The 21961-nt window shown below is 43.1% G+C and overlaps 1 protein-coding gene across 8 annotated transcripts in view; it reads left to right on the top strand.

The window, feature by feature from the left end:
* Positions 1–19548: 19548 nt before the first annotated feature.
* The window catches only part of hhat (hedgehog acyltransferase), a 251337-nt gene continuing 248924 nt past the window's right edge, over positions 19549–21961 (top strand). For 5 of the 8 annotated variants that reach the window (XM_087991309.1, XM_087991308.1, XM_043695746.2 and 2 more), the window contains exons 1-2: positions 19573–19620; positions 19709–19815. In XM_087991309.1, the coding sequence (XP_087847435.1) occupies positions 19713–19815 (103 nt within the window). In that variant the 5' untranslated portion in view covers positions 19573–19620; positions 19709–19712. Of the gene's footprint in view, positions 19621–19708; positions 19816–21961 lie in introns of all 8 variants that reach the window. The other 3 variants (XM_043695749.2, XM_043695748.2, XM_043695747.2) reach the window with 3 other exon arrangements.

Below are 21961 nucleotides of genomic sequence, written 5' to 3' on the forward strand. Positions count from 1 at the left end.
AAGGTTTGTTAATTATTATGAACACATTGGACAGATTTTTTATACTCCCTGTCGTGGCATGGGCAATCTCCTGCCTAGGGTTGTGCAGTCCTGTGTTCCAGAGACCTTGTGTGTAAATCAATGTACACAAGAGAGACAGAAACCATAGTCACTTTGAGATTGCTCACCAGACCGTTTTTAGTGTTATTGGTATCAGCCCATAGATTGGGTGATTTGTCCATCTTTATACCATTCCATTTCTTGAGAGTGAGGTTTGGCATATTTGTTTTATAATAATCTAATCTTGAAAAAGGGAATACAAAATTGTTACACCCAGACCTCAGGTGAGCGATATCTGGAAGCTTAATGAATTGAGGTAAGGAGGGATGTACTGTCTCATTTTCTTTATTTGGTTGCCCTCTTGGTTGGCTATAACAAGGGTAATTTTAAAATTGATCTCTTCCATTGTGGATACAAGGCATCTCACAGGAGGCTGCTGAGTAAGGTGAGGGCCCATAGTGTTCGAGGTGAGCTACTGGCATGGATTGGGGATTGGCTGTCTGACAGAAGGCAGAGAGTTGGGATAAAAGGTTCTTTATCAGAATGGCAGCTGGTGACAAGTGGGGTGCTGCAGGGTTCACTGTTGGGGCAACAGCTGTTCACTTTATACATTAATGATCTGGACGAAGGGATGGGGGATTCTGGCAAAGTTTGCCGATGATACAAAGTTAGGCGGACCAGCAGGTAGTATTGAGGAGGTGGGGAGGCTGCAGAAAGATTTAGACAGTTTAGGAGAGTGGTCCAGGAAATGGCTGATGAAATTCAACATGAGCAAGTGCAAGGTCTTGTACTTTGGAAAAAAGAATACAGGCATGGACTATTTTTTAAATGGTGAGAAAATTCATAAAGCCAAAGTACAAAGGGATCTGGAAGTGCTAGTCTAGGATTCTCTAAAGGTTGATTTGCAGGTTGAGTCCGTGATTAAGAAAGCAAATGTAATGTTGTCATTTATCTCAAGACGGTTGGAATATAAAAGCAGCGATGTGCTTCTAAGACTTTATAAAGTTCTAGTTAGGCCCCATTTAGAATACTATGTCCAGCTTTGGCTCCACACCTCAGGAAGGACATCCTGGCACTGCTGAGTGTCCAGCAGAGATTCACACGGATGATTCATGGAATGGTAGGCCTAACATACGATGATCAGCTGAGGATCCTGGGATTGTATTCATTAAATTTTAGAAGGTTGAGGGGAGATCTAATAGAAACTTAGAAATGGTGGATGCTGGGAAGTTGTTTCTGTTAGTTGGGGAGAATAGGACCCATGGGCATAGCCTTAAAATCAGAAGGTGTCAATTTAGAATGAAAATGAGGAGACATGTCTTCCGCCAGAGAGTGGTGGGCCTTTGGAATTCATTGTCACGGAGCGCAGTGGAGGCCAGGACGTTGGGTGCCTTCAAGGCAGAGATTGATAAATTCTTGATCTCACAAGGAATTAAGGGCTACGGGGAGAGTGCGGATACGTGGAATTGAAAAGCCCATCAGCCATGATTGAATGGCGGAGTGGACTCAATGGGCTGAATGGCTTTGCTTCCACTCCTAGGACTTAAGGTCTTATGCTCTGATGATACTTTCTCCAAGACACAAATGATCTTAAAAGGACCCATTTAAACAGGCTTTCTTGAATTAACAAAGTGTGAGTTTATTAATTGCTGAGAAAGTTTTTTCATGCAACAAACATACACAGAGGAATAAAAGTTGAGTCTAAAATGATGAAAGAAAACAGATACATGGATCAATTTCTGAATTATTTGTGAAGAATGGAGAATTACATTTTGTGGTCATTACTATGGAAATTACTGATAGTACTGATATTGTTAGTTGAACAGTGAGTGAACATCCTTTTTTGTCCTATTTGTTTGGCTCACTACCTAGCTGGCTGTGAGCATGCTGAGACCAATTACCTCCAAAACGGGGTGCCCAGGAGACAGTTTATCGACTGTGGCCTTTACAGAGAAGTGACACTTGAATTCAGGCTAGTGCACACAGGTATCTTAGCATACTATCACACACAAGAGCATTCGGTACACTAGTACACTCTAGTAGTGTTAAAATTGGCTTCATAACACTTCAACAGCAGAACACAACATGTATCTAGAGTTTGGCATGTAATCCACGAGGAGGAGAATGACTTGCTGCTGAGCAGGGGATTGGCAGCCACTTATTATATTCATAATCACTAGAAATCATTGCCCAGTCTGTTTTGTATTCCCACTAACTCCTTTGAAAGGTTGTTGTTTGAAGTTCCCTTTGCATCTTTAGGTATGACATTCCAGGGTCTCTCTATTGAGACAGCCACTTACTTTACTTCCACAGCAATCTTTGGCTGCATCAGCCCTCTTTTAAAGAACACATTTTGATATTAGAACTTAAAAATGCTTGGAGTACTTTGTAGTTATGACCCATGGTCATGGCAAAGTAGATGAATAAGCTGCTGATTTAAAGAAGAATATTTTTGCATGCATATTCTTTTAGGTACCAACTGGGAAAATGGCTGTACAGTGAATTAGAATACTATCCTTTTAATTAGAGCTCTTCGGTTTCAATCCAGCCAGACAGATGGAAGTCTCTTCGCTCTGACAGCTGTTAAGAATTCTAAGTGAAATTAGTTTTGGCAGCCTGAAACTAGTTCCCAGTGAGCAGGAAGCCACAAAACAAAACTGACAATAATTCTGTACTAATTGGTTAATCTTGTCTAAAATAGACCCAAGGATAACTGATGTGTGAAATAGAAATGTCATGGGATTTTTTCCAGTGTTGAGGGAAATATGAATAGGACCCAGGCCAGTTAATGACATAATGGATGCAGGCATCTTCCTTTGGTTTTGGATTTGGATATAACTGATAACAAAAATAGCCATGATATGCTTACATTTTTTTGGCACCAAGTGGCACCTACAAGTCAAAGTTGAAAAGCCATCTGTTGTTTTGGTTCTTTACAATTTTGGTTGGATTTAGTGAAAATCAATGTTCAAGTTGCCTTAAGAACATGGTTAAATTTAGTATTATGAAGCTGAGCCTAGTCAGTTTTGAAGCTCAATCTCTTCAGAGTTCAACACTGAATAAATTTGAGTTACGAGGAAACAAGTTAGTAGAGCCACAGTATTTTTTCTAAGTATATTTAGCATGTTTTGCTAGTATGAGATAGTATTATCCAAGCGTTCCAGGAAAAAAAAATAATGGATTGCATTGTAATTGAGTGCCTGTGGATCAGTAGTATAGGTGAGTAGATGACCAATGATGTTGCTAACATTGAGATATCGGTTATATGAGAACTGTGCTGTGCTAAATAGTAGCATGAAAACCCCAACATACCATCAATATTGCAGGCAATGTTGCGAATTGGGAGCCTAGGGAATTGGGTCTGGATCTGACAGTGTTTGGTTGAGGCTTGAATTCCAGCTGGATGTGGGAGAGTGGGTTTTCCTGATGGTTAATAACATTGAGAAGAGGTGCCTTCATATGTAGAGCATAAAGGAGGTATAGGATCCATCAGCATTAGGAGGTAATTCTGAGAACAGCTTTGTGAACAAATGGAAAGGATCTTGGGACCTGGGAACTGAAAATGTCCTAGATTACAGCTGGATTATGGAGGAGATTTTAGAAGACAAAGTTTAACTGGTTTGCAGGAGAAAGAGATCAGTTTCTAAATGCACTGGGGAAAAGGATTGCATTTTGAATATTTAATTTGATCCCTCAATGACCCGTCATCATTCTTTTTTACCACTGTTACATATTGACATCAGTTTTTTTGCAAAAGCATGTACATGCAAAAACATGAGAACTAAATTTTAGCCTCTCTTGAACCATCCCGCCCAAACCCATACCATACGTCTGCTCCCAGTCCTATAGCATATGTAGAAAGCCTAACTTTTCTATTAGGCAAATATGAGGACCGTAGATACCGGAAATCAGAGTCTAGATTAGAATGACGCTGGAAAAGCACAGCAGGTCAGGCAGCGTCCGAGGAGCAGGAAAATCAATGTTTTGTGCAAAAGCTTCCGAAGGACTCTTGTCCGAAACATCGATTTTCCTGTTCCTCGGATGCTGCCTGACCTGCTGTGCTTTTCCAGCACCACTCTAACCTAATTTTTCTATTGTCAATCAGTTTCTGTTTTTATCTAGCTGTCTTAAAACACATAAGCCTGTATTTTGTGCTTCTTTAACCTAATGAATGTTAAATCACATCCTTTAATTTCCTAATATAAGATCTTCACGTTCTCAGTACAACAGCAGAAAACATATCTTTTTGGGCACTGTAGTTGGTTCTCTGTCTTGCAAAACTTTTGATAAATATGAATTTCCATAAATAAAAGAAAATTACCACAAATGTTCAAAAATTGTTTATGCAGTTCCCTGGTTTATATGGTTAAAACACCCCTAAGTCACAAACATTTTCAGAAAAGACAGACTGTTAGCAAAATAGTCAAAATGGAAAGGCCAATAATGAACATGGAAACTAATTGGTTTTCTTCATTCTCAACCAACAAAGCAAACATAATCTGCTGATTACAATTTTACAGTACTCTTATTGAGCATAATAGAAAGCAACATTTGTTACTAGACTTAAAATGCCAGACATCCACTTAAAAAACTTCAAGAACTCAACCTTGACTTTTTTTTTCAAAGCATTATGTAAAGAATAAAGAATCTCTCAAATCCTCATGGATATTTTGACGAATGGAGACACATTTATACTCTTCAACATCACGTAATTCCCAGATTACAATCTGGGAAATTCTCTAAAATAAATTTGAAAATTCTTCAATATTTGTTATGAAGTAAACTATCAAACAAACGCTAAGTTCATTGTAGAGGTTGGGGTATGAAAATGTATAATTCAATGGGTAAATGCAGTAGTTTTATTTTGTATAATTGTTTCCATTTTGTTAAAAACCTTTCATTGAAGGAAATCATTTTGAGTGTTTAATTTGGACCTGCAATATGACAAGTTACATTTTTTTCTTAGTTTTTTTTAACATGTTGTTTACATATGTTTTTTTCCATCATAAAGGTATAACACATGAAGTGACATTAATATGGACATGAAATGTATACCATATGCAAAATTTTTGACCTCATATTATTAGCCAGCCTGTGATGTTGTCCATGATCAGTTAATAAATATAAGCTTATTTTCTGGAAGACAGAAATAGCAGAGAGACTTCAAAAATTTCCACAGGGCAACTTAATGGCCAGAGATTGTAACCCATGGATGTAGCAATATTGAATGGGGAATATTCCCATAGATCCATAGTTTCACAATTTTACTGTCAGAAAAATTTGACAACAGAACCAGTCCAGTTTGTAGGCTCTGTGTGCACATTATACGAGGTTTTTATTGATTTTTGTTTTGTTAGTGATTTGGTCTGAATTCCTTTCCCTCTGCTTTGCTGCATTATAAATAATACTTGGGTGGTAGCTCTGAGCCATTCCACATTTAATGAATTAAGTCCGTGCAGTGTACCTTAATTATGCAAACGAAGCACCAAACCTACCAATGCCCTTCAACCATAGCATTGCTGCTCTTACAAATCATTTCTAAAAAAAAACTATTGTAGTATATGCTTCTATTCCTAAATGTTTTGAATTTTCAAAAATGTTACTATGTCTACACACACATATGTCATCTTTTAAATATAAATACAAATACAAATACTGCATTTAGCAAGATTTGGCAAAACTCAGTAACAGGCTGACCAGTTTTTCCAATTTAATTGATCTGCTTTGATAGTGCACACTGCATGTGCAGTTTGATGAAGAATGTGTCTGGCCTGTTTTTTTTTAATACTGTATTTATATAAAGCTCAAAAACATTTTTTCATTATATGAAAAATAGCCATGGCAAATCTTGCTTGTGATTTAAAAGCTGGGACAAAACAGATGGAACCACTGGCAAGGCTGCAAATTACTGTAACATTTGCTAATGCAGCAGGGAAAATTGAATTACATGGCCAAAAATGCAGTCCTTGAACACATTTTAAACTTGATCATGAAAAGTGGATTATGCTGCATTCTTAATGTCCTTCTTAGATTCCTTGGGAACATGAGTCTTCACCTTGAACTACTATAACCCCACTACTGATGATGATCTCACAACGACATTAGGGAATCGCAAGTTTTTGATCCATCAGCAATAAAATAAAGTTCAAGTCAGGATGGTGGTGTGTGTGTGTGTTGCTGGTGTACTTACTGAGTTACTACAGTGCATCTTGTGATCATTACAGCCAGAGTAGGCAGTGGAATTTTCTCATCCCTGGTGTGGCGTGGGTAATGGTGAAGGAGTGGGGGTAAAAACAACCAGAATGAAAAACATTGGAACCTTGAAGTCAAAAAATTTTCCCTTAGGATTTAAACAGTGACTTCAGAGTGTGGCTTACCTTATGGTGGTGTCTACCTTATTTTATGCATTTGCATCTCATTATTTGCGGAACTCACACTATTTCTATGTGATTTCCAATTCTCCTCTCCCTCACACAGAAATTAGATGATGCCAGTTCCCAACATGAAAATCAAAGAGTGGTTACCTGGCGACTGCATTTCTTCAGAAGCTTGTCTGGGTTTTCATCTAACTCCGTTTCCACCATAATATTCTAGTGTGCTCCATGTACTGCCCTCCTCTACCCATTGCCGATTCTGACCTGCATGGACAATGACCAACCTAAGCAGATCATGAGGTCCAACTCACACACGGCTTCAGTCCTTCAAAAGTCAAAACTTTGGAGCTCAGGGACATCTATAACTTGCATGCTTCTGCCAGGTCGCCTTTTGCGCAGTGACATATGTGCATTCCATGCATCTAAAGAGGATGCATTTTATGGTTCTTTTCATTTCTTAGTGCTCACTCACTTTGTGGTTACTTGGAGGATGAAAGGCTCGACAGCACACATCGCTTTTTAGTGCAGAGGGAAAGGCAGGCAGCACTGAACAGACAGGGGAGGTGACATATCACTGTATGGCACCATGTTACATCAATGGCAAACCTACTGCATGTCCCAGCAGCTTACTGAGTCACCATTTCCTTCAAACAAATGGCCATGTATTAAAGTTGTAGGTGAGCAGTTCTTACTGGGGTCAAAGAGGACTACAGCCAGTTAGGAGGAGTTGCCACATCAGTCAAGAAGCTAGCTCGATTGAAGTACAGAGGATTGGCCATGGTCAGGCAGGTGCTTAGACCAACTAGAACCTGTGAAACTGTGTCCTTGCAGTTCAAGAATTAGGTCTGGGTCAGTTCTGAAGGTGTTGAGCCTCTTGGATAATGTTGCACGTGTACTCAGATGAAATGTCATGAGATACATCACTTGATGCAGAGCACCTAGCTTTTACACTTGTGGTTAACTTTTTGAAACAGCTGGTCAGGTAAATTTTGCGCAGTTGTAATTTCACAAAGTCTTCATGCAAGAGCATAAATAGATCCTTTGCTTTGATATTCCAGCTTTAGGAGGATCTACTTTCATGAGCTGTTTACACTTCTGTTTAAGGAAATAAATTATTTGGTCTCTGTGGACACCTGGTGGACAGTTACTGATAAAGAAACAATTAAAGGGTAGAAGCGTAAACTAGAGATGCTATTCCCAGTATAAAGTATTGGACAACGAAGGGTACATTTAGGTTTGTTCAATATATAATTTCAGCTGCATGACACTGTAATCTTTTGCTATAAATTATGTGTCTGATGGACCTGTTTCACAACCACCTGATCAAGAAGCAGCGCTTTGAAAGCTAGTGTTTTCAAAGAAACCTGTTGGACTATACCCTGGTGTTGTGTGATTTTTAATTCTGTCCATCCCAGTCCAACACCGGCTCGTCCAAATCATTCCCAGTATAAACATAATGCATAATGCTTGAGTTTTCAAACTGGGAAAGGATGGATGAATTTTTAATTGCATATTTTATTACAGTAACTTAACATAATAAGCACAATACATAATTGCCAACTTGAAGTATTTAATAACCAATTTCATATTGTATTATCTACTTACCAACCTCTGACAAGGAGTGTGTGTGTAATCTAATCTTACCTTAGTTTAGCAGAAATGATATGTGCAATTTATCTAACATTTTTGGATTCCTTGTAAGTTGTGCCTATCTTCCACTTGGGCACTGTCTGATTAGGAACAAACGTATTTGCATTTATCAGTGAAAAAATGTACCAAGCGCTACTCAGGAGTTATCAAATATTGATATTGAATCACATGAAGAGATATGATGGAGGTTTCAAAAGCATGTTCAATCGGGTAAGTTTTAAAGAGGACAGACAGAGTTAAAAGAGGATAAGAGATGGAATTTCAGAGCTAAGGATTCAAACTGCTGAAGACATGGCTGCCAAGATGGAGCAGATTTTTATTGCAGGAACCTTGACAGCATTAGTTGTGACAATCAATGCAACTCCCAGGGACTTCAAATCAGCAAGAGATCAGACCAAAAATCTGCCTTCAGTGACAGAGGGTAGAATAAGAGAGGAGAGCTGGGGATTGGAAGTCATAGGAAAGGGCAGGACATGGCTCATAAGAGGTTCCCTCTCCTTAATGTCAAGGACCTTGTCTGTGTGCAGAGGTACTCAACCTTTTATGACATCACAATTAAAATGGAATTTCATACAAGGAGAACTAGGTTGGCTTATCTGTCATCAACAGCTAGTTTTCTTTACTTAACAAGGTCTTTGTTGTCTTATTAACAGTGAAGGCTTTAATTTTATGGCTGATTTAATTTTTGTGCTAATTAAAAAGTATGCCCTGATTTTCCTTTGCACAATAATTTATTTTCCACCAACTGCTTTGAAATAATTGAAGCTCTCTGCTATAAATAAATATCCAATGACCTCATCCTGGAACTGATCATTTCTGCAGTCTCATTCTTGGCCCAATAGCCCAGTGGTAGATTAAATTGCCTGATATTTGCCTGATTAACATAGGAAGACTAACGGTTAACATTATTACAGTAATACAAAGTGACATCAATAGGAGCACAAATCAGAAGACTTCAGGATGCGATTCTCCTTCTGTGGTATTTTATCAGTATATTGTATCAGCTTTTCCCCCACTCTTCTTGAAATGCAAATAGGGTATTCCCAATAGAACATCCATTATGATCTTTAAAAACTGGGTAAAGGTTGCAGAGAACATATGAAAGGAAAGTTGAAGCAATTATCATTCTGAATTAACAAAACCAAATTAAGAAGTGAACACTTTTTCGCTGTACCTGCTATGGCCCTTCGATAGTTAGTGACCAATGCTAAATAGCAGCTCTCTACCTCTATCTCTCTATCTTGTCCTGATTAATTCTTTACATTTGTAGTCAACCTGTTCAGGCATGTTATGACATGTTTGAGGCAGATAGAACTTGAGTCAAGAGAGTGGTGCTGGAAAAGCACAGCAGGTCAGGCAGCACCCAGGGAGCAGGAGAATCGATGTTTTGGGCAAAAGCCCTTCGTCAGGGCTTTACCCAAAATGTCAATTTTCCTGCTCCTCGGATGCTGCCTTACCTGCTGTGCTTTTCCAACACCATAGAGTCATAGAGATGTACAGCACAGAAACAAACCCTTTGGTCCAACCCGTCCATGCCGACAACCCAATCTAGTCCCACCTGCCAGCATCCGGCCCATATCCCTCCAAACCCTTCCTATTCATATACCCATCCAAATGCCTTTTAAATGTTGCAATTGTACTAGCCTCCACCATTTCCTCTGGTAGCTCATTCCATACACGTACCATCCTCTTCGTGAAAGCGTTGCCCCTTAAGTCTCTTTAAAATCTTTCCCCTCTCACCCTAAACATATGCCCTCTAGTTCTGGACTCCCCCACTCCAGGGAAAAGACTTTGTCTATTTATCCTATCTATGACCCTCATAATTTTGTAAACCTCTATAAGGTCACCCCTTAGCCTCTGATGTTCCAGGGAAAACAGCCCCAGCTTGTTCAGCCTCTCCCTATAGCTCAAATGCTCCAACCCTGGCAACATCCTTGTAAATCTTTTCTGAACCCTTTCAAGTTTCACCACACTCTTGACTCTAACCTCCAGCATCTGCAGTACTCACTTTTGCCAAGATGGGACTTGAACCAGAACCTTCTAGCACTGAGCCACAATAGTCCCCTGCTTAATTATAGGTTTGATCTTTTGGTCTACCTGCTAACTATCTGTTGTATAATGGCTAAGGTTCCAGATCAGACAAGCCTACATCTTTAAAACAATTACACAACATCACAATATGTGACATTCCATTACAAAGGCATTCGTTTCACCTTTAGTCACTCTCTTTATGTCATGGAATCATAATAGTGTATTCAGTCAATCAGCTATGTAAATGTAATGTACAGTAATATTAGTTCACACAGAGCCCAGATTATACATATAAGTCTGTGATATTGTGGCAGTGTAAATATTTAATATTGTAAATAAACTTCAACATCTGTCTCAACAAGAAGTTGTGGTATATTTTACTTAGATGGCAGCAATGGTGACAGTACGTGGGCACTAAAAGCTAATTGTGACATCTAGTCAGTGGCAGTAAGTGGATGCTAAAAGCTAAAAAGGTGGTGGCAGTGTTGCAGTTGTGAAAAGTTTTATTCCTAATAGTCATCCATTAAATCTAACCAGATTCAGAACAATAGTGCAGCTATAGCCAAACCTAATGGCTATAAGTCTGTACTGGAGCACTCTATTTCAAAAAGCAGCAATATACATCACGCTCAGTACAACTGCAATTTTTTAAAAAAGTGGCAGATTAAAAGGAAATTGCATGGACAGTTCATAGCTACAGAAAGCATTTCTGGAACACAAAACAGGAGAAAAAACCTGAAAATGCAGTACCCTACATTAGAAATACTTACCTGTTTGCAATTGTTAGTTGATTCTGTCATCTTGCCTCTTGGATAAAGTGTGGAAATAAATCTGTTATCACCACTTTTATGGTGAAACTGCCACCTACAGACAAAAACCTATTATTACAGGCCTGAAATTTTAAAAGTGCAACAAGAAAGAAATAAACCATCTGCTATTTTTAAAACTGCAGCAACAAATAGAAAAATACTTTTAAAGCCATCAATAGGACATTTAAAAATGCTACACTTCTTTCATTCTGATACTTGAAAGATTTTGTTAGAACCCACACTAATTTTTCTCTATTTTTAATTTATTCTTTTATCAACCTGGTTTCGAGCTGTGAACCGTGAACTACGTTCTAAGTATTACTGCCTTTATCTGAATAAATTTCAAAGGTGACCCTATTTGGTATCTTCAGAAAATTAACCAATAAAGCAGCCTCTATGATTGTGGAACAATGCATTGTGAAAACTATTTAAATAATCTGGCCAGCTTTGTTATTTCCTTTTATTCATCCCTTAACTGTGTTTATTGGTCTATTTGTCTGTCTTGTGTATGAATGAGGCTGAAAACAGAAGTTATAGACCAATTAGATGACTTTGTTGTTTAATTTTACTCTGCTAAAGTTATGATATTGTTAATAATTGCTAGGTCCTTTGTTTAAGACACAAACTGGTGTCTGGAATTGATTATTTGCAGAGCCTGGGAATTGGTGATTCCAAAGTCTAGTTAGGAACCATTGGTGTCAATTTTGAGAGTTTTTTAAAAAAAGATTTTAACTTTACTGTGTTGTGAATACAGAGATACAAAGGCTGATTTGATTCAGTAATTGATCTTCATGCCTTGTTTGGAACGAGGTTGGCATGGTGGATTGCATTGAATATGAGTTCCCATGTTGAGGTTGTTAACCTGGACCAATCAGGGCGTGCCGGCTGACAGATATAAACAGGAGTCTCCGTACTCGCGGGTTCGAGTGGCTGTCGGAGGGGAGGGCCGTGGCGGCGAGGGTGACCAGGGTCGGGGACATGCTGGGTGCCGGTGGCCTGGGCTGGACGCTGCCGCAGGACATAGCGAGCAGGGCAGCGGTAGACCTCTAGTACGTGGCCACCGCCATCCGACGCCTCAAAACGGCGGTGCTCGGACCTGACGTAGTGCACCAGTTGGAGGACGCTCAGGTGTGCGGTGGGATCCCGTCCGCGCTCACCCCAGCCCGGACGGAATTTCACATTGGCTCCAAGGTCCCGTACTTCCCGCGGGAGCCTGTGCCCCACAACCTGAGCCGCCTCCGAAATTTTAATTTTGCTTTGTTTAGGGATATAAAAAGAACCCTGTATAGACTGCTGCTGCACACCGTCCACCTCTTCTCCCTCATCCACCGTCCGGACACGCCTTGGCGTGCCCATTTGCCACCGGGCGGTGAGGATCCCCAGTGGAGGGCTCTCTACGCGGGAGTCCTCCCCCTTTCTCTCTGGGATCAGGGGTGGAGGGTGCTGCACGCAGCAGTCCCCTGCAACCGCAGATTGCGGTGGTTCACGCACTCCCAGCCCAACTGCTTGTTTTGTGGCGCTGTGGAGTCCGTGGACCATGTATATATTGGGTGTGGGCGTTTGCACTCCCTTTTTGATTTCCTTAAAAACCTTCTCCTCTGTTTTTGGCTGCACTTCAGTCCCACGCTCCTGATCTTTGGGCACCCGGTACGGAGGAAGGAGGGCAGGTCTGAAGACCTCCTCGTGGTTCTGCTCCTGGGCCTGGCCAAACTGGCCATCAACAGGTCCAGGCAGCGGGCCGTGGAGGGGGTCGTTAGGGCCGACTGCCTGCCCCTCTTCCGCGGCTACGTTAGAGCCCGGGTGTCCTTGGAGAAGGAGCACGCGGTGTCCACCAACACCCTGGAGTTGTTCAGGGAGAGGTGGGCGCCGCAGGGAGTGGAGTGCATCATTTCTCCCTCCAACTCTATTTTGATTTAGTCCCTACCCTCCCCTTCACTGTTTTGATCACACAGCACTGCCCTCTGATGTGAAGGGCAGTGCTTGTCACTGGCCACCCGGGTGTTTTCCTATCTTCCTGGTGGTGGAATTTGAATAAAAGATTGGTGCACTTTGTGTCTTTCACTGTGTCTCACACCTGCACACACACACCATGGGTGCTGGGGGAAAAAACAAGCACTACTGCACTTAGGTGGTAGTGTGGGGGTTAAAATAAAATAAACAGGGGATTAACTGGAAAAAAAAAAATAAACAGGAGTCTCCGTACTCGCGGGTTCGAGTGGCTGTCGGAGGGGAGGGCCGTGGCGGCGAGGGTGACCAGGGTCGGGGACATGCTGGGTGCCGGTGGCCTGGGCTGGACGCTGCCGCAGGACATAGCGAGCAGGGCAGCGGTAGACCTCCAGTACGTGGCCACCGCCATCCGACGCCTCAAAACGGCGGTGCTCGGACCTGACGTAGTGCACCAGTTGGAGGACGCTCAGGTGTGCGGTGGGATCCCGTCCGCGCTCACCCCAGCCCGGACGGAATTTCACATTGGCTCCAAGGTCCCGTACTTCCCGCGGGAGCCTGTGCCCCACAACCTGAGCCGCCTCCGAAATTTTAATTTTGCTTTGTTTAGGGATATAAAAAGAACCCTGTATAGACTGCTGCTGCACACCGTCCACCTCTTCTCCCTCATCCACCGTCCGGACACGCCTTGGCGTGCCCATTTGCCACCGGGCGGTGAGGATCCCCAGTGGAGGGCTCTCTACGCGGGAGTCCTCCCCCTTTCTCTCTGGGATCAGGGGTGGAGGGTGCTGCACGCAGCAGTCCCCTGCAATCGCAGATTGCGGTGGTTCACGCACTCCCAGCCCAACTGCTTGTTTTGTGGCGCTGTGGAGTCCGTGGACCACGTCTATATTGGGTGTGGGCGTTTGCACTCCCTTTTTGATTTCCTAAAAGACCTTCTCCTCTGTTTTTGGCTGCACTTCAGTCCCACGCTCCTGATCTTTGGGCACCCGGTATGGAGGAAGGAGGGCAGGTCTGAAGACCTCCTCGTGGGTCTGCTCCTGGGCCTGGCCAAACTGGCCATTAACAGGTCCAGGCAGCGGGCCGTGGAGGGGGTCGTTAGGGCCGACTGCCTGCCCCTCTTCCGCGGTTATGTTAGAGCCCGGGTGTCCTTGGAGAAGGAGCACGCGGTGTCCACCAACACCCTGGAGTTGTTCAGGGAGAGGTGGGCGCCGCAGGGAGTGGAGTGCATCATTTCTCCCTCCAACTCTATTTTGATTTAGTCCCTACCCTCCCCTTCACTGTTTTGATCACACAGCACTGCCCTCTGATGTGAAGGGCAGTGTTTGTCACTGGCCACCCGGGTGTTTTCCTATCTTCCTGGTGGTGGAATTTGAATAAAGATTGGTGCACTTTGTGTCTTTCACTGTCTCACACCTGCACACACAAACCATGGGTGCTGGGGATAAAATAAGCACTAACGCACTTAGGTGGTAGTGTGGGGGTTAAAGGGAAAAAAATAAATAAATAAACGGGAGAAAAAAAAAATTAAAAAAAAAATAAAAAATAAAAAGCTTCCTTACCGGGGCGGGCTGTCCTAGAGGTGGTCGAAAGGTGTATCAGGGCGGACCGAGAACTGGAAGGGGCATGGGGTGGACCGAGAACCGGAAGGTGGGTAGGGGCGGGCTGCCTTAGAGTGGTCGGAAGGTGGGAGGGGCGGGGGCTTGCTGGGTCTAAAAGAAAAAAAGAAAAAAAATAAATAAACAGGAGTCTCCGTACTCGCGGGTTCGAGTGGCTGTCGGAGGGGAGGGCCGTGGCGGCGAGAGTGACCAGGGTCGGGGACATGCTGGGTGCCGGTGGCCTGGGCTGGACGCTGCCGCAGGACATAGCGAGCAGGGCAGCGGTAGACCTCCAGTACGTGGCCACCGCCATCCGACGCCTCAAAACGGCGGTGCTCGGACCTGACGTAGTGCACCAGTTGGAGGACGCTCAGGTGTGCGGTGGGATCCCGTCCGCGCTCACCCCAGCCCGGACGGAATTTCACATTGGCTCCAAGGTCCCGTACTTCCCGCGGGAGCCTGTGCCCCACAACCTGAGCCGCCTCCGAAATTTTAATTTTGCTTTGTTTAGGGATATAAAAAGAACCCTGTATAGACTGCTGCTGCACACCGTCCACCTCTTCTCCCTCATCCACCGTCCGGACACGCCTTGGCGTGCCCATTTGCCACCGGGCGGTGGGGATCCCCAGTGGAGGGCTCTCTACGCGGGAGTCCTCCCCCTTTCTCTCGGGGATCTGGGGTGGAGGGTGCTGCACGCAGCAGTCTCCTGCAACCGCAGATTGCGGTGGTTCACGCACTCCCAGCCCAACTGCTTGTTTTGTGGCGCTGTGGAGTCCGTGGACCATGTATATATTGGGTGTGGGCGTTTGCACTCCCTTTTTGATTTCCTTAAAAACCTTCTCCTCTGTTTTTGGCTGCACTTCAGTCCCACGCTCCTGATCTTTGGGCACCCGGTACAGAGGAGGGAGGGCAGGTCTGAAGACCTCCTCGTGGGTGTGCTCCTGGGCCTGGCCAAACTGGCCATTAACAGGTCCAGGCAGCGGGCCGTGGAGGGGGTCGTTAGGGCCGACTGCCTGCCCCTCTTCCGCGGTTACGTTAGAGCCCGGGTGTCCTTGGAGAAGGAGCACGCGGTGTCCACCAACACCCTGGAGTTGTTCAGGGAGAGGTGGGCGCCGCAGGGAGTGGAGTGCATCATTTCTCCCTCCAATTCTATTTTGATTTAGTCCCTACCCTCCCCTTCACTGTTTTGATCACACAGCACTGTCCCTTGATGTGAAGGGCAGTGTTTGTCACTGGCCACCCGGGTGTTTTCCTATCTTCCTGGTGGTGGAAATTGAATAAAGATTCGTGCACTTTGTGTCTTTCACTGTGTCTCACACCTGCACACACACACACCATGGGTGCTGGGGATAAAATAAGCACTACCGCACTTAGGTGGTGGTGTGGGGGTTAAAAAAAATAAATAAATAAACAGGAGTCTCCCTTCGCTGTGAAGCGCACTGCTTGTCACTGGCCACTCGGGTGTTTCCTTTCTTCCTGGTGGTGGAAATTTGAATAAAGATTTGTGCACCTTGTGTCTTTCACTGTGTCTCACACCTGCACACACACACCATGGGTGCTGGGGGAAAATATAAGCACTACAGCGGTTAGGCGGTAGTGTGGGGTTTTTTTAAAAAAAAGGAGTCTCAAGGATTCTCCTCATTCTCTAGGGACAGACTCTGAGACAGTCCATGTACTATGCACGTGTAAACAAAGGGTGACTTGGTGATGGGATACCAACCTCCATGGAATTATTTCAATGTTCTATCAATTTTAGATTCTGATATTTTAATGAGCATAAAACATTCAATAAAACTGAAAAGCAAACACATAACAATGGATTGGCATTCCATTGACATTCTGACAGAACTTCAGCTATTTAGTCCTATGTGTAGTGCCTTATTGATACTTTTTGGACATCCAAATATATTACATCTACCGGCTCCCTTTTATCTATTCTGCTTGTTATGTCCTCAAAGAATTCTATTAAGCTTATCAGGCAAGATTTCTTCTTTATAAAACCATGCTGACTCTGCTTGATTATTTTATGTATTTCTCAGTGCTTTGCTCTTACATCCTTTATAGTAGGCTCTAGTATTTTCCCAATGACAGATATTAAGCTAATGAGTAAGTTTTATTTGCCTTCCTCCCTTTTTGAGTAATGATGTTCAAATGACATTGTTTACAATCTTGAAATGTTCCACAGTCTAAGGATGTTTGGAAGATTACTGCCACTGCCTCCACTATCTCTGTAGTTATTTCCTTTAATATCCTGGTATGCAACCTATTAGATCCGGGGGACTATCTGTATGTAAAATACAGTAACATATATAAGCACAGAACCTAGACTATGTAAGTCTATGATATTGTAGCCGTTGAAAGCGATAGCAATGTAAATTAATTTCAAGATATTTATCTGAAAAATTACTTGAGTTGAAATAATTCCACATAGGCTGGTATTCTGTCATCAAGTCACCCTTTACTTACACATGCATTGTATTGGACACTGATCCAGCTTCCTCAGAACCAGCTCTCAAACTGACCAGAATCTCTGACATTCCTGTCTATATCTGTCAGCCAGGACTCCCTCGTAGGACCAGGTTAAAAGCCCCAATCAGGGAACTCATATTCAATAATAGCTACCTAGCTGACCTTGTAATAATCACTACATCCCTCCCGCTCTAAGTCCGGGGATGCAGTGCTGTTCTTTTTCTTGTTGCCTCTCCTGGACCGTTTTCACACCGGGTCCAGTTCAACCACCTCAGCCTCGAATACAGGTGGTATATATAGCATCTTAGTGTACGTTTTGAACCCAGAGTCGTTCGGAAGAAATTAATCCTTCACTTTAGGAGGTACAGGTGTCAAATCTGCGACATCTGTTATGTCCAACTCAGGCTCCGATTTTTCTTCAACACTGTATGGAGTGGAAGAATCCATGTGTTCTGACAGCCTTTTCGGCTGTTCTCAGGGGCCGGGTATGTTTTGATCCTGCCCCGTTTGTGAATTTGCAGCTTTCATGTGGCTCATATGCTTGTTCAGGACTGTCTCACCTATCCCAAATATTATATGTTATGGGTCCTTACCTTGCATCAGCCATACCTCTTAACATGCATGGCCATTTTTGTGATTTTGGCACCAAACTTCGTCCTCTAAAGTAAACAGTTTCTTTTGCTTAGAGGAGTCCTGTGTCCGGCATTGGCGTTCCTGATGTTATTTCACCTTCCCCTCCAGGATCAGGAAGATGAGAGTTAATCTGTGTCTATTTTGATTGGTTCTGATTTGGATGTTGCTAAGCAATTTGACTATTCCAAGACAGCTGTGGGTGTGCTTTCCAGGGTGTGCAGTTTCTAGAATACCAGCCTATGAGTTCTCTTATTTAATTCCAACCTAGTGGCACTCTTTTGCTGTCTCAAGTCTGCAAACCACCAGCAACTACAATGGCTTGCAGGTCCGGATACTGAAGAAAATGTTAACCGATTGGTCAAGGCTTGGCTTTGTTTTGGAGGTTTGTTGTAGGCTGATCTGGAGTCCCTCTGTTCAGAATGTGTCTTGAGTGAGGTTATGCAATTGCCTTTACTCAAGTGATGTTCTCCAAGCTCAGTCGGACTGGTGAGAGTGTTCGCTACCATTGGATTACCCTGCAACTCACATGCTAGATGTATCGCATTTTTTAATGGCAAAGCCAGTTGTACAGCCTGTGTGAAGTCCAGTTGGGCTTCAATTAGGTGCTTTTGCATGGTTACCTCATTAATCCCACATACCAAATGGTCTCACAGAATTTCATTAAGATGACTTAAACCGAAGTCACATGCCACTGCCAGGCATCTTAACATTGTCCAAAATCCCAACATAGATTCCCCTGGTTCTCGAACTGCCAAGTAGAACAGATATCAGAATTAGAGGAGACCTGGGGTCATATTATTCCTTAACTAAATCCATCAACTCTTAAAGGTTTTAGTACCCACTGCCTCGGGAAACATTATCTCTTAACAATGAAAAAGCTGTGGGTCCACAAGCTGATAGGAGAATTACTCATTGTCTTTCATCTTCCCAAATGTCATTTGCATGGATAGAAGTAACATATTCTTTCCACATACTGGGCCCAGTCTTCAACGGTAAGATCGACTGAGTCAAGCTTCCCAAATAACGGCATGATGCCAGAAATGTTTACCCCAACTCAAAGACGCTTGTTGCGAGTGAATTTCTTAAGGAACACTTTTTTTCTCTTTAATCATCACTAAAGTAACTCCACAGAGGCCAGTATCCTGTCGCCAAGATACCCTCGATTCACATATACAAACTGTACACTATTCTGGCTTTCTCAGAGCCAGCTCTCAGAGTGAACTGAACCTCTGACACTCCTGTTTATATCTGTCAGCCAGGGCTCCCAGCTTGAACCAAGTTAGCAGCTCCAATCAGGGCACTCATACTGCATGTGGTAAATTTGGCTGACTTGGTTACAATCACTACATTAGCCTCTGTTACACCTGTCACACAAAGTGACATTTAGAAAACCACAAACCACATTACCATTCGTCTGGGAATTCGTAAACTAGTCTTTAAATAATTAGAGTGAACGCCAGGGCCATTCATGCTGCTCCCTGTCTTAGTTGAGAATGTAAGAAAATTGAAGATTTTCGTCTCTTCAGACAGGACTACAAAGTGGCAAATTTAAAATGTCAGCTTCAACTGGTAATTAAATCATTCTTTGACCCTCTGTAACTTCTTCGTGTCATGTTGTACTTTGCACATTCTTATTAACACCTTTCTGTGACCATGTAATAAAAACCCTGACCATTATGTGGAGTTAGAAAATTTGGGAATGGTGAAGCCCCCTCAGTCCAAACTTGCCTGATCTTTTCTTTCCATCCAGACACTCCTTATATTTAGCTGGAATGTCAAAACTCTTGTCTTTATTAAAAAAAAACATCCGATTTTATCCTTCAGATATAGGAGTGTTGAACTCCTACAACTACAGGACACGACGCGAATATTTAACAAAGCTGCGGGTTAACAAACGGGACCTTTCCAGGAGCCGCGACCAGTTTCCCTCCGGTACTCATTCACCGCCGCAACCACCGGCTTGTAACGGTGCAGCCACGATCGGCTTTCGGAGGGGAAACATCATCCGCCGGGAGCAGCGCGAGTGTTCGGCAGCTCGGGCGGGTCGCGGGTTAGTGCGGCTGCTGCAGCTCGGTATCAGACGCTCATGTTTATTGTTGTTGTTGAAGCTGCTGTGCACCTTTGTGTTTTTGCAGCTGACTTTTCCCCTGTGTGTTTACAGAGCGATGCCGAGCGCCTGTCTGCCCTCCTGGGAGCTCAGTTTCTACCTCGCCATCACAGTCGGATTTCACTTTTACTCCTTCCATGAAGTGTACCAACTCTCCAGAAGTAAGAGCGCTTCCTTCCCCTGCAACACTGGTAGCACCCCTCCCTGCACCTTCTGCGCTGCCTAGAAGTAACTTTTGTTTTTACAATAAATCCTTTTTTTAAAAAACATAAATTCAAAACTAATATCTCAGAGAGTTGCCTGGAAAAGTGGACAGTTTCTGCCTTTTAAGCAGATGCACAGTGTATAGGATCAAAACGTTTTTGAGAGGGAGGGTGATTCATCAGTTATCTGAATGAAAGAGACACTCTATGGCTCTGGTGGTATCGGTGGAGAGAAGCAGAGTCTGAATTGCAACAGTCAGCCTGCTCGATGGTGACCTGTCCACTTAAAAGCTGGCTACCCTGCAGACAGACTATCCAGTAACCCTACCATCTCTTGAAAATGGCAGGCAGGTTATGGTAGATGGTGAGCCGGACACTCATTAGATCTTCCGACTCAAATCTTTCTGCCAACAACTGCTTCTCCCTCCCATGTTTTCAAACTCTCGACCGGGAATGTAACACATTGCCAAATATTTCAGGTCAGTGACTTCTGTCACCGAATGCTTCTGAAAGGATTAATGTTGGAGATTGCATTAGGCTGTAACCAGTCTGACTGTGTCACACAATTTTGGCAGTGAATTGAGGAGTTCAACTGTAGATCTTTCAAACATGAATTATCAATACTGCTAAGTAAGCAGCAGTCCATGTACTGTGACTAAGGATGTGAAAATATCCATTTCAATGTGAAGACAGCCATAAAGAATGAATGAAGACCTTCAGCATACTTAAACAATTGAAATAAAGACTTGTTGGGCCTAATGGCCTGTTTCCACACTGTAGGGATTCTGTGTTTAAAAAAAAGATTATATTCAGGCTGACATTTTACCTGGCAGTGGAGAAAAACTAGAAGGTAACATTTCCTGACACTCTCCTGGTGGCTATAACTTGCAGCTGGCACCTCCATGTTGGTTAACACCTTGGCACATTCCATGCGCAGTGACTTGCATCTTTAGTCTAAGGAGGTTGACAACAGAAATGGACCAGTTGCACCATATTATGACACATTTATGGTTCACTTAGAAAATAGCTCAATTCGTCACTTTGGAATTTACCAGGCACCTGTTTCATGCATTGGAAAATAGTACATCTCAGGCTTTTTGCTTACTGTCTTCGTGTTCACTCACTTTACACCTGCTTAGGTGTTCACAGCAGTGTGCATCTTGTCTTTTGTGCATTGCTGCATCATTCAGAGCTTACAGCCACACTGTACTTCTATTTTGCTTTGCAGTTTTGTGCAGTTACAAAGCCAAATAGCCTGTCATGTTTGCCACCAGTGATCAGTCAAGGGGTGGACACGTTGCTGTATGGTACCATATGATGCAAGTGTCACACTTGCAGCATATGCCACAACAAACGCACTGCATGTGCTTTAACCAAGTGACCGTGTATGAACATCTAAGGGGAATAGCCCCTCAGTTGGGCCTAGGGTACAACACAGTATTTGATATATGGTCTCACCAATGCTCCATATAACTGAAGCATGTTCAGTTCCTCTTGTAATACATGATGCGTTTCATTAGTCTTCTTAATTACTTGTATTTGCACACTAGCATGAACATGTACTCTTGAACACAAAGATCAGGGATTTCTCAAAGTGGGGTTTGGGACCCAGTTGGGGTTGCATGCCAAAATTGTAGGGTCATGAAATCTGAGGTAGTAATACAATGGTAGATTGGACCAATTACAGCAGCCGTACCCTGCTCTAACAGACCCTCACTCTAACTGCGTTCATTGATGGGGTCATGATAATTTTCAACTTTCAAAAGTCTGAATAGGAAATGTTTGAGAAGCACCACCCTAGATTCCCATGTACCTTGGAGTTCTACAGTTGTTTTCTGTTGTTGTCATCAGCGTTAGTGTTAAGCGACAGTGTCCTGTCCTTGAGTGATTTAATATGCTCCATCACATTGAGTAACTAAACAGTGTAATTGTGTCAAGTACATGTCCCTGTTGGCGATTTGAAAACGTTGACCCACCCCCCCCCCAATTCACTCAGGGGTTTCAAACAGATCAGTGAGCTTCTTGGAAAGCCGGCAAGCCATTTCTTTTACTTGTCGACAAATATTGTGAATAATTGAAATCCAAAGCAAGAGCAAAATTGGCT

This window comes from Chiloscyllium plagiosum, unplaced genomic scaffold, assembly GCF_037043375.1.
Source record: "Chiloscyllium plagiosum isolate Xiang-an unplaced genomic scaffold, Cpla_swu_hap1 HiC_scaffold_10, whole genome shotgun sequence".
In the NCBI taxonomy this organism is placed as follows: Eukaryota; Metazoa; Chordata; class Chondrichthyes; order Orectolobiformes; family Hemiscylliidae; genus Chiloscyllium; species Chiloscyllium plagiosum.